The sequence below is a fragment of the Mastomys coucha genome, unplaced genomic scaffold (genome assembly GCF_008632895.1).
Source record: "Mastomys coucha isolate ucsf_1 unplaced genomic scaffold, UCSF_Mcou_1 pScaffold5, whole genome shotgun sequence".
In the NCBI taxonomy this organism is placed as follows: domain Eukaryota; kingdom Metazoa; phylum Chordata; class Mammalia; order Rodentia; family Muridae; genus Mastomys; species Mastomys coucha.
Window position 1 is genome coordinate 8,353,218 of NW_022196911.1, and position 15,930 is coordinate 8,369,147.

At 46.4% G+C, this 15,930-nt stretch overlaps 1 protein-coding gene across 2 annotated transcripts; it reads right to left on the reverse strand.

Annotated features, from left to right (window-relative positions):
- Nucleotides 1-533: 533 nt before the first annotated feature.
- On the reverse strand, nt 534-8,731 carry LOC116077442 (mas-related G-protein coupled receptor member H). Of its 2 annotated transcripts, none has more exons than XM_031351987.1 (2): nt 8,662-8,731; nt 534-2,373 (listed from the first exon to the last, which is right to left on the reverse strand). In XM_031351987.1, exon 2 carries the CDS (start codon nt 2,342-2,344, stop codon nt 1,343-1,345), a length of 1,002 nt encoding a protein of 333 aa, XP_031207847.1. In that variant the 5' UTR covers nt 2,345-2,373; nt 8,662-8,731; the 3' UTR covers nt 534-1,342. The 2 variants fall into 2 exon arrangements, with proteins under 2 accessions (XP_031207847.1, XP_031207846.1); XM_031351986.1 differs by having other exon boundaries at nt 8,586-8,723.
- Nucleotides 8,732-15,930: the final 7,199 nt, after the last annotated feature.

Genomic DNA, 15,930 nt, shown 5'->3' on the forward strand with positions numbered 1-15,930 from the left:
TCCATTTCAGAAGTAGCAGAAGCAGCATTTCCAATGATCTGCTCAACAAAGAGCCGAGGAATGAAGGAATGATGTGGTATTAGCTGTGTGCTGAGACAGCTGAGAGAGAACATGGGTCTGTTTGTATACATTTTGTAAGAAGAACACATTGCATATTGTTCCTAGGCATGTAAGCAGCTCATATTTAAGTAAAAGGGAGAAAGAGTGGGCAGAGATGAAAGATGAGAAGCTGGGGATGCTAGAACATGCCTGCAAAACCAGCTCTCAGGAGCCTGAGGCAGGAGCATTGAAAGTTGGAGGCCAGGCTGAATTATATAGCAAGACCTTGTCTCAAAAAAAAAAAAAACCAAGGATAGAAGAAAACCAGAGAAGGAGGGAGATGTAGGTAGAGGATAGGAGGGGAGAGGAAAGGAAGGCAGGTAGGGAGAGAAAATGAATATTTCCATGCCCAAGTCAAGCTTCACCCAGCCTTGTTGAGGCCTCCACTAATTATTTTGGTTTGTTTGTTTTTTTTTTTTTTTGAGACAGGGTTTCTCTGTGTAGCCCTGGCTGTCCCTGTGCTGGAACTCACTCTGTAGACTAGGCAGCCTCAAACTCAGAAATCTGTCTGCCTCTGCCTCCCAAGTGCGGGAAGCCCACTAATTCTTATAGGATGACATCTTTAAAGGACTCATGGGATGTCCCATCCCTCTCTCAACTGCTCCCATGATGAGTTCTCAAGGTGCAGATAATGAAGGTATCCAAGATAGCTTGGATGTCCCTTATAGGGACTAATATGTTTCCCTCTGGTGCATCCAAAGCACAGGATAGAGGAGGCCAATGGAAAGGAACTTGAGAAGTATTGATAACAACCGTATCCACAGTTTATAGTACCTCTTAAATCCTGCCCTGAGTATTATGGTCTCAAGGATGGATTTGAAGGGCTGACTCCTTAAGTCACAGTCTGGCTCAGCATCACACATATCCTATAACCTTTCTAACCTCTTACCTTTACCTGTGACAGTAGGATAACAACAGTGGCTCATAAGATTGACAGGAAGATGAAGTGCCATAGTGTTTGGGACACATAGAGCTTAGTGCTGGGAAGACAGGATCAAGCCAGTGCCAGGTCTCTAAGCTCGAGTCCTAGCCTAGCACGTATGAGGTTCAAGATCCAATCCCCAGGACTGGAAAAAGTACTAGCTCCTATCAAGTTCTCAGTGGCCAAGCATGTCATGTGCACAGCGTGCCTTATTGTCATTTATTTCCAGGAGGAATGAAGAACTTTAATCTTAGCGAGCCACCAGGTGGGAACATAGAGAAGTGGTTTCATAATAGGGTTATGTTCCCATAGGGGATAACATCAGGCATCCTTCCTTGGGGATGTCCTAGCTGAAGGTCCTGAAGGCAGGGAGAACTGTGTCACATTCTCCCTCGAGGCCACCACTGGCTTTTCCTCGAAGACTTTCTGCAGCGCTTCTTTTAGGGACTTCCTACTCCTCTTCCTCCTCAGACTGCCTACCACAAAGTAGACAATTGGGTTTATGCTGCAGTTTATAGTAGACAGCATGTTCAGGTAGGGGAGGGAGTCCCATACAGAATCATCACTAGAATTGGAATAGTAGCCGATGATAAGCAACACCTTCATGGGCATGGCAAGGACGAGAAACAGGATGACTGTGGTGGTGATGATCACATAGAGTTTGGCCGGTTGACGTGGCTTCAGGTTACAGCAGATTTGGATGAAGAGGATCAAGTTAGAGAAGACCATGAGAGGAACGAAGACCAGGAAAGTCAAGATACAGGAGAATATGTACACGTATCGGCATTCTGGGAACTGGGGCTTCACTTCCAGAATGCAGAAGAAGTTTTCCAAACCAGACACAAGAACAGAGAGGGCCCACAGCAGCGTACATGCCACAGCGGACTGGTGTTTTGGACGTTGGCACTGGTACCAGATTGGGTAAAGCACTGAGAGGCACCGCTCCACGCTGATGGCCGTGAGGAGGTGCAGGCCCGTGTTGTAGCCAAAGATCATGAAGAGGATGGCATAGCTCACTAAGGTCGGATCGTAGATGTGGAAAGTGTTCACTAGCATCATGATGGACGAACAGAGGAGGACCATGAAGTCGGCAATGGCAAGATGTAGGATGTAGATGGTGAATGGCTTCCTCTTGATACAGAAGATTAGGAACCATATCAAAAGGCCATTCCCAGCCAGTCCCAGCGAACAAATGACCAGGGAGATTAAGAAATAAGTGTGTTCATGTACATGCTCTGAAGACCAGGTGGTTTCATTCAGGGTTTCGTTTCTGGTGGATTGCGTGGATTCCAGAGGACACAAGGTCGTTGCCAATGGCTCCATTCCAAGGAGATCACTTTCTCTGTGGCTTCCTGTGGACAGAAATGGAAGGTGGTGATAAGTGTCATCTGTTCTGCACCTCAAAATGGTTTTGTATTACCAGGGAGGCTCTCTCCCATGCTGAGGAGTGAGGGAAGCCAGAGTCCCCTGTCCTATCTCCTCATCTTCATGCCCTGGCTCACCCCCCCTTTGTCAGCTCTCCACCCAGCAGACACTACTGGAATGCCCACATCCCCTCTACTAACACTAGGGCTGACTCCCAACCTCAGCTCCAGCTACTGGCACTTAGAACAGTTCTTCTTTGTGTATGGCTCTATGGGAAAGCTCTCTGTGTTTCTTACATCTAAGAGTTCTTACCAGAATGAGGTGGCAGGATTAGGAACAGGAGTTTTAAAATGACACATGGCAATTGAAACGATTTAATCTGTGGCTGGGGACACAGCTCAGAAAACTGTGCAGCCTAAGGATCTGAATTTGAATTCCCAGCATCCCCAAGGGAGATCTGGGCCCGGCAGCATGTATCTATAACCCCAGCACAAGGGAGCAGAGAGAGAAAGATCCTAGGGGTTCAGCAGCCTGCTAGTCTAGCTGGAACATCAAATTCTAGGTGCACTGAGAAACCCCCTGTCTTAAAGAATAAGATGGGCAGGCTGGAGAGATGGCTCAGAGGTAAGAGCTCTTCCAGAGGTCCTAAGTTCAATTCCTAGAAACCACATGGTGGCTCACAACCACCTGTAATGGGATCTAATGCTCTCTTTTGGTGTGTCTGAAGACAGATGCAGTGTATTCACATACATAAAATAAATGATTAAAAAAAATCAATGTCATGTGAATATGTTTTTGCTTTAATCCCAGGTGTGGGATATGGGGCAGCTTCAGATTGTCCACAGCAGCTGACTATGACTTGTGTCGTGCTCTGGCTCTGTGTGTGTGTGTGCGCGCGCGCGCGCGCGCGCGTGTGTGTGTGTGTGTGTGTGTGTGTGTGTGTGTGTGTGTGTGTGTATGTGATTTTTGCCAGCTGAAGGTAGTTCACCTGTGGAATTCTGGGAACTCTTCAGAGGATATATAAATGCCAGAGCCCCTAGAAAGAAGGAGGCTGCTGCTCCCTGCCTCCTGCTGGTTGCTGTGGTCACGGTTTGTCAAGTAGTCCTGAGCAAAGTTGATGAGAAGAAGAAATTGGATCTCCTGACAACAGAGATCAAACTTGCCTCTAGGAACTCAGTGCACCTAGTCTAATGAGAACTAGTCTAATGAGAGCCTACCTAGTGTTGTGGGGTTGGAAGGGATGGAGGTGGAGAACAGTGGTAGGTAAAAACAACCAATAAAGTAGCCAAAAAGAACAGTTCCAGCAGCAGCCCACTGAGGGGTGAGGAAAACCCTCAGCGGGGCTTTCCCTTTCTTCCTCCTCCCCCATGTTGGGCTGGCTCCACTCGTGGTCCTGTCAGTACCTGGATCCACGCACTGGCTCTTGGGTTTCTCTCATCAGCCTCAGTGGGTAGTGAGAATGTTACTCCACCCTACCCTGCAGAGGGATGGCTCACTGACCCTTCTCCTCTTTCTAAAGCAAGCAGAGGACCCTCTCAAGCTTTTCCCTGTGGTCTACCTGCACACGGGGTTTAATAGAGGAGAGAGAAAGCAGGAGAGGCAGTTCTTTCAAGCCCCTGCATCCCAGGCAGACTGAGTCTGTCCTTCTCAGAGCTCTCCCTGATCTCTCTCCACAGCCATATTTTCTCTTCCCCACTGATGACCCTAGCCTGCCTGAGGATGGGAGTGTCTCAACAACTTCTGTGGTTTTGATAAAATGTGTGACTTTTATGGATGAGAAAAGTAAATTAATTTCGTAGACTTTGGAGAGTTCAGAAGGAAGAGAACAAAACCCACTGGCTCTCCTGTCTGACCAATCAAAGGTAGCTGCTTCCTCTGTTGTTTGCCTTGAGACAAGGTTTTGTTATGTAGCACAGGCTAGCCTTAAACTCAGAATCCTCCCACCTCCTCCTCTTGAGTGCTGCAGCTACAGTAGGCGTGCACCACCGCACCAAGATGCTTCTGATTGATACACGTAACGGTACACATCCCTTGAATGCATGGTGATGGCTGAGCACGTGAACAGGTGCAATGATCAGGGTGGGTGGTATCTGTCATCACAGACGTTTGCGATTTCTTAGTGTTGGGGACATTTAACATCACTACCTGTCTGAAATAGTTACCTGATCATTATCAGCCAAAGATCACTCCCATCACAAATTTCCTGGAGGCCACAGTCTGTGTGGTTCAATATCCATCTTCAAAAGTTACTCTTGTTTAATTGTGTATGTGGAGTGCACACATACTACAGCTTGCACATGGAGGCCAGAAGACGGCATGTGGGACTTGGTTCTCTCCTTCCATCATGTGGATTTTAGGGATGGCACTCAGGGATGGGGCTTGATTGGCAAGTGGCTTTAAGTATTTATACCTACCTTTATATATTTAATATGTTATTGATATTTTACCGCTATTAAAAGTTCTTCAAAAATGAGGGTTGACTGCATAAGCTGTTTTATATTTTTTTTATGCTATTGCAAACACATGGGGTGTTAGCAATTCTCCATGTCTATGAGCCATTTAAAAATATTTATCATTTCTGTGTCTCTAATTTCTTCCTTGGGGGGATTATTTCAACAACAATGACTTATAAGGGACTTTAAGGCTTTGGATCAGAAAAGCATAATAGACATGAACCAGACCTTGGGCTCAGAGATGGGGTTAAATCCATCTTCAGGACAGCATTATTTGCCCATGGGTAGGTTTCATTCTGTAAACCTGTTTCTCTGTCTGCAAAACAGAGATAATAATAGCAGCAGTTTCCACAGTTGTTGAGAAAAACAATTGATTTCCTCTTCCTCTTTGTCCTTTCTTTTGGCGTGTGTGTGTGTGTGTGTGTGTGTGTGTGTGTGTGTGTGTGTGCGCGTGGTGTACCTGTGTGCATGCATATGTGAGCATGTGTGTGTAGAGGCCAGAGGTGGACACCTGGTATCTTCACCCTAGCTCTCTACTTTGTCTATTGAGGGAGAGCATGCAGATTGTAGGTTTTTGTCAACTTGAACCAAACTAGAGTCATCTGGGAAGAAGGAATTTCAACTGAGAAAATGACTCCATCAGATTGCCTGTGGGCAATACTATAGGACATTTTGATTGACAACTGGTATGGGAGGGCCCATTCCCCTGTGGGTAGTGCCACTTCTGAGCAGGTGGTCCTGGGAAGAAAGGTAACTGAACTAGAGCCTGAGAGCAAGCCCGCAAGCAGGATTCCTCCATGGTCCCTGCTTCACTTTCCAACTCCAGGTTCCAGCTCTAAGTTTCTGCCCAGACTTTCCTTCATGATGGACTGTATACTGTAAGATGACATAAACCCTTTCCTTCCTGTGTTGCTTTTGGATATGGTGGTTAGCACCTCAATAAAAAGCAAACTTAAGGGGGCTGGAGAGATGGCTCAGTGGTGAAGAGCATGGACTGTTCTTCCAGAGCTTCTGAGTTCAATTCCCAGCAACCACATGGTGGCTCACAACCATCCATAATGGGACCTGATGCCCTCTTCCGGTGTATCTGAAGACAGTGACAGTGTGCTCATGTACATAAAATAAATAAATAATTCTTTAAAAAGAAAGGATGTAGGGTGTCTCACTGAACTTGGACCTCAACGATTTAGCCACTTGCACCAGGGGTTCCATCTTTGCCTCACAAGCAGATATTACATGCTCCCAGATTTTAAGTGGCTCCTGGGATCCCAAACTCCGGTCCTTCCATTTTCAGGCAAGCGCTTTACACACAGAGCCATCTCCACAGCTCTGGATACAGATTGCAGAAACATGTCAGTCCCCAGTCTGGCAATTCTCAAAAGTATAGTTCTCGGGGTTCTCATATAGTGCTTGCTTATCTTTCACAAAGCCCTGGATTCCACTCCCCTGCATCATATAAACTGGCAATGGAGTTTTATACCCATAATCTCAGTATTCAAGGAGGTACTGGCAGGAATCTCAGAAGTCAATGTCATACTTGACTCGATAGCTTGGGAGTTAGAGGCTAGTGTTGGCTAAAAGAGACCTAGCAGCTGCATACAATATCTGCAAAAGATCAAGCCACTCCATTCTAGCAGGGAGGGGCTCACTACCCCTTGCTGAAGAGCTAATGACAATTGATGACTTCTGGAAGATGGGGAGTCAGTGTTCTTTAAGGTGATGGCCCTTGGTAGGTCAGCTGTGCTCCAGTGGCTCCATGGTCTCATGCTCTTATGGACAGTTCAATCTGTCCATAGCTGGGGGCAGGTGGAGCTGAGAGGGGTTAGGTGAGGAGTAAGGGCAAGCATGATAAAATGGCATTGTACACATATGAAATTCTCAAAGAACAATAAAACAAATTTTTAAAAGGTTGTTTTAGAAGCAGCATAAGAGAGAACTTGTACACTGTTCTGTGTACAAGTTTTTCTGTATTGATCATTCTCAAATAGAACTATCTAACAGGGAGAAAATGATAACCTGAAGTTTTAACAGGCAGGCTTAGCATTTAGCAAGGTGGGATGCTCTCCGTACTTTGTTTCTTCTTAGACAGAATGTTCTGGATGCTTTGCTCATACTTTCTCTTCTTGGGAATTAGGGTCCTTGCTGGCCTATGAACATGCATTGTTCTTCCCTATAGCCTTTATTGGTCTTCTCCAGGTGTAGCCCAGAACCCCTGGGCAGGCCACTTTGGCTTTTCAAGGGCTGATCCAAGTACAGGCGAGTACAGTTCCTTCCCACTCAAATCTCACTCTCTTCCCTCTCCTTCTCTTCCCTAAGCCCACTGTCACAACCCCCTGTCCAAGGGCAAAGGGTAAGAGCAGAATTGGGGGTGGGGGTGGCGGTGAGGCAGAAAGATCCTACAGGGATCTTTGTTATAGACCAGGAGCCACCAGGGAGCCACTTGGAACAGCCTCCCTGGGAGCTGAGGGTTAAGAATGGAGCAGTGTGATAGATCAGCGCATACTCATGGCTATCCTTCCAAAGAAGTCTGAACAAATAAGGGAATGGGGCTGCCTGTGTAACAGTGTCCACACTAACCTTTCTGCCCAGATGCAAGTGTATTGGTAAACAAAAAGAACTCAGTTAAATTGTATGTCTTAATATTCTGGCTATAGGAACAGAGCATAAAGCCCTAGCATTCAAGAGGCAGAGGCAGTGGATCTCTCTGTTAGTTCAAGGCCAGCCTGGTCTACAGAGAGAGTGCCAAGACAGCCAAGGCTACACACAGAAACCCTGTCTAGAAAAACTGAGAGAGAGAGAGACAGAGACAGAGACAGAGACAGAGACAGATAAAGAGACATAGAAGATGAGAGCTGAACTAATAAGTACTATTACATTAATCATTCAGATTGGCTGATTCCACATGGTTGTTAAGAAACCCAGAGAGGTTGGAGGCCACCCTCACGTAGCATGTTGAGGACTCTGGGCTCTGAGGTCCTGCCTCAGTTCCCCAATGTGCTACCATACCATTTCCTGTAGGTAGGTACCCTTCAACCTCCTGTCTGCATACCTCAGTCAACACCTGTCTCTAACTATCCACTGTAGAGAGAGCAAGCGAGCATAGCAGGGAAGGGGAAACAGAGCTTGTCTTTGAAGCAATCTGCAAAACCTGCCAGGGACAGCGCCACATGTTCTGGTGGCAGCTGGGCAGTTGCCTTCCCAATTCCCCCACTCTATTCTGGATTTACACCCTAGTGTCTAGAAAATGTTATTTATGGACTTTACTAATGAGTTCTCTCAGCCTCTCAGATCCAGTCAATCAAGGAAGCTCAGCAGGAGTTAAATGTGCTTGCATCTGTGTGACAGTTTTCTACTAGAAAACTACAAAATAGAACAGAGCCACGTTTTATTTCGGGTGCTGTTTCAGTGCTCCAAACCAAGTGTCACTCAGTGGGTGTTGCAGAGCCGGCACCATGCACACTGTGCGCACACCTGTGAGCATACCCACACATAGAGGGGGCATGATTATTAGGTGTGCTTTTTTATTTTTTATGGTGCTCTTACGGGGGTGCTCTGTGGTTGTAGTCAGACCACAGCACCCCTGTTTCATAAGACAGAAGCCCCCTAAGGTAGCCCTTAAGAGTCTCTTAGAGTGGACTCGCTTTCCATCCAGTGTGGCCCTCTTTGCAGAGGGCTGGGGAGGAGCAAGGCTCCCACACACACAAGTCACAGAGATCTTTCTGGAACAGGCAAGTGGGAGCACTCACGGTCTGCTGGTGAGAAGCCACTGTGGTGATTTCCGGTTCTTCCCTTAGGGCTTGCTATTTCTGCTGGTTCTCATACCCTGTTCAGCAGACAAGAAGGTTCTGGAAGTCTGAAAGAGCACCCACACCAGTCAGGCACCAGTCTGTTCTCAGGGTCTTATTTTGGCTTCAGATCTGGCCAGTGAAATTTAGATTCCTGTTGGCAAGCCCTGAGGGCAGAGGCGGGGCCAGTTTTCCTCGGAGACCTATCAAACTAATAAATAATCAAGAGACGCTTTTGGTAGTTTGCATCAAGTCCCAGCTAATGGGAAAATAGCCTGATCTACCCCAGTAGAAGCCTGACACTGCACTCCTCTCTGGTTGTTAATGAATTGGATATGTGCATCAGCATTCTGGTTGTGAATACCTTTCTTTCTCACTCCTGCCTCTTGCATCTCTACTCTCCACACAGTCCTAGAGTAGCCCTTGGGATCCTTTCAGAATAGACTCTTTCCAGCCTGTGTGACCCTCTTTGCAGAGTGCTAGGGAAGAGGAAGGCTCCCTGCATCCTGGGAAGGCACCAGCTCTCAGCCCTCCCACAGGGGCAGGTACAAGGGGGTTTCTTTGCCAGTTCCCACTCAGATAATTACCCTCATCACCTCTCTGCTACAGGTGATGGCTGGAAGACCTGATTATCAGGATGACTGCGGGAGAGACCGACCCCGGGGAGATGGGACCGTAGAATGAAAAATGGTACCAAGGGATGTTTGCTGGGGAGTGGCGTGTCAAGCTGCTGACCCTGTCCAGCCTGTGCTCCTTTCTTAGGGCTGTAGTGTTGTCCCGTTTTCACGGAGATACCAAGAAGGCAGATGAAAAAAGGCATTGAGGAAAGATGGTGGTGTTGCTAGCAACCTCCAGCAGGCTGTGTGTGCACATGCATGTGTCAGAGCATCCTATGGAGGTCAGAGGAGAATGTTAGAGAAGTGTTCTCTTGTAACCATGTGGGTCTCGGGTCTCGGGGATCAAACTCAGGTTGTCAGGCTTGGTGGCAAGTGCCTTTTACTCACTGAGTCATCTTGCCTGCCCTACTTGAGGATTTTTTTTTTAAAGTCATTGGTATTTGTGGAAGACTCCCCCTCCACATGAGTCACAGCCTTTGTAATCCCTCGGGTTTTTTTGTTTGTTTGTTTGTTTGTTTTGTTTTTGTTTTTGTTTTTTTTTTTTTGAGGCAGGGTTTCTCTGTGTAGTCCTGATTGTCCTGGAACTCACTCTGTAGACTAGGCTGCCCTTGAACTCATAGAGATCTACCTGACTCTACCTCCCGAGTGCTGGGATTAAAAGCCTAGGCTACTGGTTAGCATTACCTCTAGGCTCCGCCCAACAGTTACCTGGCAACAGCCAGGTAGGCCTGGCTTGCTATAAAAGAGACTGATTGGCCCCTCCTTGCTGTCCTTGCGGATTCTTTCTCTCTGATTCTCTTCTCTCTCTGATCCCATTCTTTCTCTCTCCATTCCCCTTCCCCACTCCACCCCGTGTTTGGCCGACCTCTTCTTGTCTCGTCTGGTCTCCTCTGGTCTCTGGCTCCCTTCCCCTCACCTTGCCTCACCTCCCCTTGCCTCACCTCTCTCTTCTCTCTTTTCTCTTCCTCCTCCTCCTCCTCCTCCTCCCCCCACCCATTTCTACTCCCTTCTCAACTCCCTTTCCCATGCCCTAAATAAACTCTATTCTATACTATACCTGCCTTATGGCTGATACCTTAGGGTGAAGGGGTGCCTCAGCATGGGCCCACGGAGGTACCCCTCCCACCTCACCCTACAGCGCTCTATGAGATATATCCTGGCACTTTTTATAAAACACAACTGCTGCCACCACCAGGCTGTAATGCCCCTTCTGTAGGTGTGTGTGCAAGAGAGAACTGGAAACTGACTCAATTCTAATCAATAAGATGTAGCAAAGCTGGTGGGACACTGTTTCAGTGCAATTTGTTGGTTTACTGAGATAGTCTCCTATAGACTAGTTCATCTTGAATTCCTTATCCTCCTGCCTCTACCTCTCATCCATTTCAAAGTATTGCACCACACCAGTGAGAAAAGTCACAGCAATGGCCTCTCTTGGCGCCAGTATTCTCTGAGTCAGCCTTCCTTGTTGTGACAAAATAACCGAGGCAACAACATTAAAGGAGGGAAGGCTTCCTGGGCTCATGGTTTCAGCCAGGGTCACCTGTCTGTAATATTTCAGGACCTAGCATAAGGCAGAGCATCATGGCAGGGAGCAGAGGTGCTCATCTAAGAATCAGGATAATGGTAGCTGGAGGTAGGGTCGGGGAATGACCAGTGAGTGCCATATACCCTTCTAAGAGCACACTCCCAGGGACCTTTTTTCTCTGAGCCTCTCTCCTAAGGTTTCAAGCACTTTCTAGCAGCCCCACCAGCTGGAGGATGAGCCTTAAGACACATCCCAGAGCCAAGCTGTAACAAGACCTAAAAATCTCATGTTACAGTCACACCTTAGTTCATGTTGCTGTTCACAGGTGTAACAAGACCCCAGACCTTCATAGATCTACATTTCTTAGCACAACTGACTACATGACAGCAGTGCCATTTGGCTATAAAACTCAGCACACAGACAGTACCACCAGTCAAAACAAAAACAAACACCTAATCCATCAAAGTCTGTAGTTCTAGGAAGATCTCTAAATGTACTAACTTTGCCTTTTGGGTTCTGTAGTCCTTTTTCTGCCTAACTGTTCTTGTTAACTGAAGTTTGTCAACTCAGGACATTTCTTTTTTAAATTTTTATTTATGTATGTATGAATATTCTGTGTGTATATATGGTGCATGCCAGAAGAGGGCATTAGATCTCATCTCAGTGTTTGTGAGCTACCATGTGGTTGCTGGGAATTGAAATCAGGACCTCTGGAAGAGCAGTCAGTGCTCTTAACGACTGAGCCATCTCTCCAGCCCTATGGTTTTGTTCTTAAAGGCTCAGTACTACACTGGGATCTCCAACACTGAGTGTAGTTGCCAGCCAGCCAATACAGACTTTCTATTGGCTTAAACCCATGTCTGAGCAGTTTTCTCTGGTCAATCTCCCTCAACAACAGGGTCTTATTCTGTAACACGAGCTGGCCCGGAGCTCGCTCTGTGCTCCAACCTGGTTTGAGCTCACAGAAAATTTTCTGTTTCAGTCTCTTGAGTATTAGGATTATAGGCACAGAAAAAACACACGTAGGTAAATTCCACTACCTATATTATTGTTTTATATTTTGAGATAGGGTCTCATGTAGTCCTGGGTGGCCTCAAACTCACTATGTAGATGAGGACGACCTTGAACTTCTGACCTTCCTGCCTCCTCCTCTCGAGCACTGGGATTACAGGTCTGCATGGCCAAACTTGGTTTTATGCTGTGCTAGAGATGGAACCCAGGACTTCATGAATGCTAAACAAGCACTCCATCAACAAAGCCAATCTCTAATTTTCCTTAAGAACAGCTGCTGTGGGGCTGGAGAGATGTCTCAGTGGTTAAGCGTACTGACTGCTCTTCCAGAAGTCCTGAGTTCAAATCCCAACAACCACATGGTGGCTCACAACCATCTGTAAGGAGATCTGATGCCCTCTTCTTGTGTGTCTGAACACAGCTACAGTGTAATCATTTAAATAAATAAATCTTAAAAACAAAAAAAAAAGAACAGCTACTATAAATTACCCTTTTTTACCCCTTAGTTTAATAATAACAAGTATATTCCTCTGCTCTTGCCCAAGAGTGTGGAATGTTACTGATCCCTACTAGTTTGGGGGGATAAATATTTTGCTATTCTATGCCATCCTCGCCATTTCCTGCCCAGCCCCAGGGATCCTCTCTCTTTTGTACTTCCCCAGTGCCAGGATAATAGACTGTTAACTTAGGTGCCTGGGATCCAAATTCAAGTCCTCATGCTTGCCTAGTAAGCACTCTATTGACTGAGTTGTGTCCCGGTCCCCAAATTGAGTGTTTCATGACATAAACTTACCTGAGCATAGACTGTCATACAGCCTGCCAAGTAACATTTATTTTAAAAACAAAACAAAAACAAAAACAAAACAAAACAAAACCCTGCCACTTGATGGCACCAGCAAATAAGGAACCCACAGGGGCTTCTCGATGCCTTCTGGCACAGTCCTGTGCATTTTCCCAAGGGCCAGGGAGGGATGCTATTTTTTGCTATTTTTTGAGGTGGTTCTCAGAGGCTCTTGTTGCCTGAGGCTGGGGCTCTGTTATCTGAGAAGTACGGTCTGACAGCCCTCACCTCCCAGCTTGAGTTTAATGCAGAATTTCAAAGTTAACTGTGCTGCCAGTGGAAGAAGTGTTCTGGGAACTTCCAAGGCGGGTCTGTAAAAATATCAGTGGTCTCTCACGGAGGACTAAGCATAGGGTGTTTATTTTAAGACCAGCCTGAAGGTTTGGGGTTGATGGTGGGAGACGGGGCAGGGGGGTCTTGGGGGAAGGAGGAAGGAGTCCTGGAGAAGGGAAACTAACTAGTCACTTCTCATGGCAGATGTGTGTGTGGGGGTCGGTCTCCCACCAATCGATTTGTTTGTTCTGTGCAGACACTATCCTGATGCACATATAATATAATCGAATATACAATCGCGTATAATCCATCATAATTCAATTCTGACATGGTCCCCCTGGAGTTAGTGTATCCCAGCTTGAAGACTCATTCTGGACAACCCATAAGCCAGGGTCCCTCTTCAATTTTGTTAGTGTGATCAGAAGGCTTACAGAAACATTAACTTACATGCACCTATTGATGGTAAGGCTAAACCTCAGAGCAGCCAATGGGATGCTTAAGTGAGGAATGTGGGCAGGGACAGGAGCTTTCAGAATCTCTGTGTCCTTCACCCTGCTTTCCCAGCTGCATCCCTTTAGACTGTTATACAGATGCACCTGGTTAAAGCCCTGGCAGAAGCAGGTGAGCGCTACCTCCAGCCGCCCTCCCCTTAATGAAACTCCCAATCTTGTAATGCAGCTCCTCTGGCAACCAGCCTCCCTCCTTAAGGGCTTTCCACACACTCCTCAGGAACACAGACTCAGGTGAGGTTAAGGGGGCTTGGAAGTTATCAAACAGTGTCTCTTTCCACCCGTCAGAATGGCTGTTACACACACACACACACACACACTCATACACATATGCACATATATACACACATACACACTCACACTCAGGCACACATATACACACACATACACACTCAGGCACACACACACACAGGCACACACACACATGCACACATACAGACACACATAAACTGTATAGCATGTGTGTGTCTGTGTGTGTGTGTGTGCCTGTGTGTGTGCGCGCACGCACAAGTATTGGTGAGGACATAAGGCATCGAAGAAAATGGGGAAAGCTACTGGGGTCCTAACTGGGGTCCTATAGGAAGGAGGCTCCAGGTAGGGGCCTCCCCCAGCAAAACCCTCAGTATGAGTAGTTTAGGATAATTATTGCTCACCATTATAGCCAGAGGTAGAGAAGTTAGCAATAGCTGAGGTGGCTCTCTCCTTTTGGTCACTTTGTGTCTGAGTTCCTTTCTGTGTCTGGAGTGGCGGGAGGGGGGAGGGGGTTCCCCACTGAGTCTCTTCCTGACCTTCTACCCACATGCTAGCCATGAGCTTCTGACCTTGGCACAGCAGACCAGACAGTCTTCATTTTGCCTCATGTACTCTGCTCATAAGGTGCAAGGACACAGAGGGCATTTTTAGTGTGGGTATCAATGGCAAGACCGAGGCCAGCGCACGATGCAGGGGACCAGGGGTGGCAGGGCTGCTGACTCACTGTGCTTCAGGGAGGCAGCAGCCACGTCTTGGTGGAGCTAAATCTGCCGCACGTTTTTAGCTCATGCAGTTGTTGGCAACCTAACTCCACAGCCTGGGTTATTTTTTGCTTCCTGGAGATTGGTGAGCCAGCTAACATTCCTTTAATAGGTGCTCATTCTACAGAAGTTGGTGGTCACTTGAGTTGTCTGCGGATCCCTCCGTGCTTGTAAAGTTCAGGACCAAAAATACATGCAGAGTGCCTTCTGGGTTTCTTTCAGTGATGTCTTGCAGGTGTTGATTCCATAGGCTCCAGAGAAACATGAAGGAAGAGAGAGATTCAGGGCTTGCTCAGCAAACATGTCTCCTCCAATTCTATAATGCAACGCTCTGAGGAAAAATGGCATCCTAACTATGGTGATCTTGTTGCTCTGACAAAAGCACTTGCAGGAGAAATTGTTTATTTTGGCTTAGAGTTCAGGGGATACAATGTATCATGGTGGAGGGCATGTTTGCAGGACTGTGAGGAGGCTGGACATGAGGCATTGGCTGTCAGGAAGCAAAGAAAGATGAACACTGGGGCTCAGCTCTCGTTTCTGTTTCAATGTAACCCAGGACCCCAGCATATGGAATAGGACTACCTACATTTAGGGTGGTTATTCCCACCTCAAGTAACCTAATCTGAAAAAGTCCCAGCATGCTCAGAGGCATTGTCTCTTTAGTGACTCTATATCCACCAAATTGACGATATTAACCATGACAGCAATCAATTAAACATTCTCAAACAGCTGAGAGGATTCTTGTTTCCAGCATGAAGATAAGTCTGAGGTGATGGACAGACCAGTTACACATTGTACATAATGTATTAAAATGTCACTATACCATGTGTGCGCGATGGTTTGCATATGCTTGGTCCAGGGAGTGGCACTATTAAAAGGTATGGCCTTGTTGGAGTAGGTGTGTCACTGTGGGTGTGGGCTTTAAGACTCTCATTCTAGTTTCATGGAAGCCAGTCTTCTAGCAACCTTCAGATGAAGATGTAGAAGTATCAGTTCCTTCTGCACCAAGCCTGCCTGGCTGCTGCCATGCTCCCACCTTGATAATAATGGACTGAATCTCTGAACCTGTAAGCCAGCCCCTATTAAATGTTGTCCTTAGAAGAGTTGCCTTGGTCATGGTATTCATAGCAGTAAAATCCTAAGACAGAAGTTGGTACCAGGAGTGGTATCCTGTTGTATGTCACCTAAAAGTAAAGGTACTTTATAAAATATATCCTCCAACAGTTCAGGGTCTATTCCCAAAAGAATGAATCTACAGAAAGTGATTTTTTTTCCATGCAAGATTGAAAAGAGAGATTCAGATACATGCTACAACATAGACAGAACCAGAAGACACTATGGTAAGTAGAAGAAGCCAGTCTTTTTTTTTTTTTTTTAAAAGTCCATTCATAAAATTTTTATTCCACTTACATGAACTTTAATACATGTGTTCTTAACAATTATACTTGAATTGTTCATGAAAATTTCATAAGACATTAAAACAAAGCTAGCCATCATCTCAAGTTATTTCCCTGTTA

Coding starts and splice junctions, on each gene's coding strand:
- LOC116077442 (XM_031351987.1), bottom strand. CDS start 2,344: ATGGAGCCATTGGCAACGACCTTGTGTCCTCTGGAATCCACGCAATCC.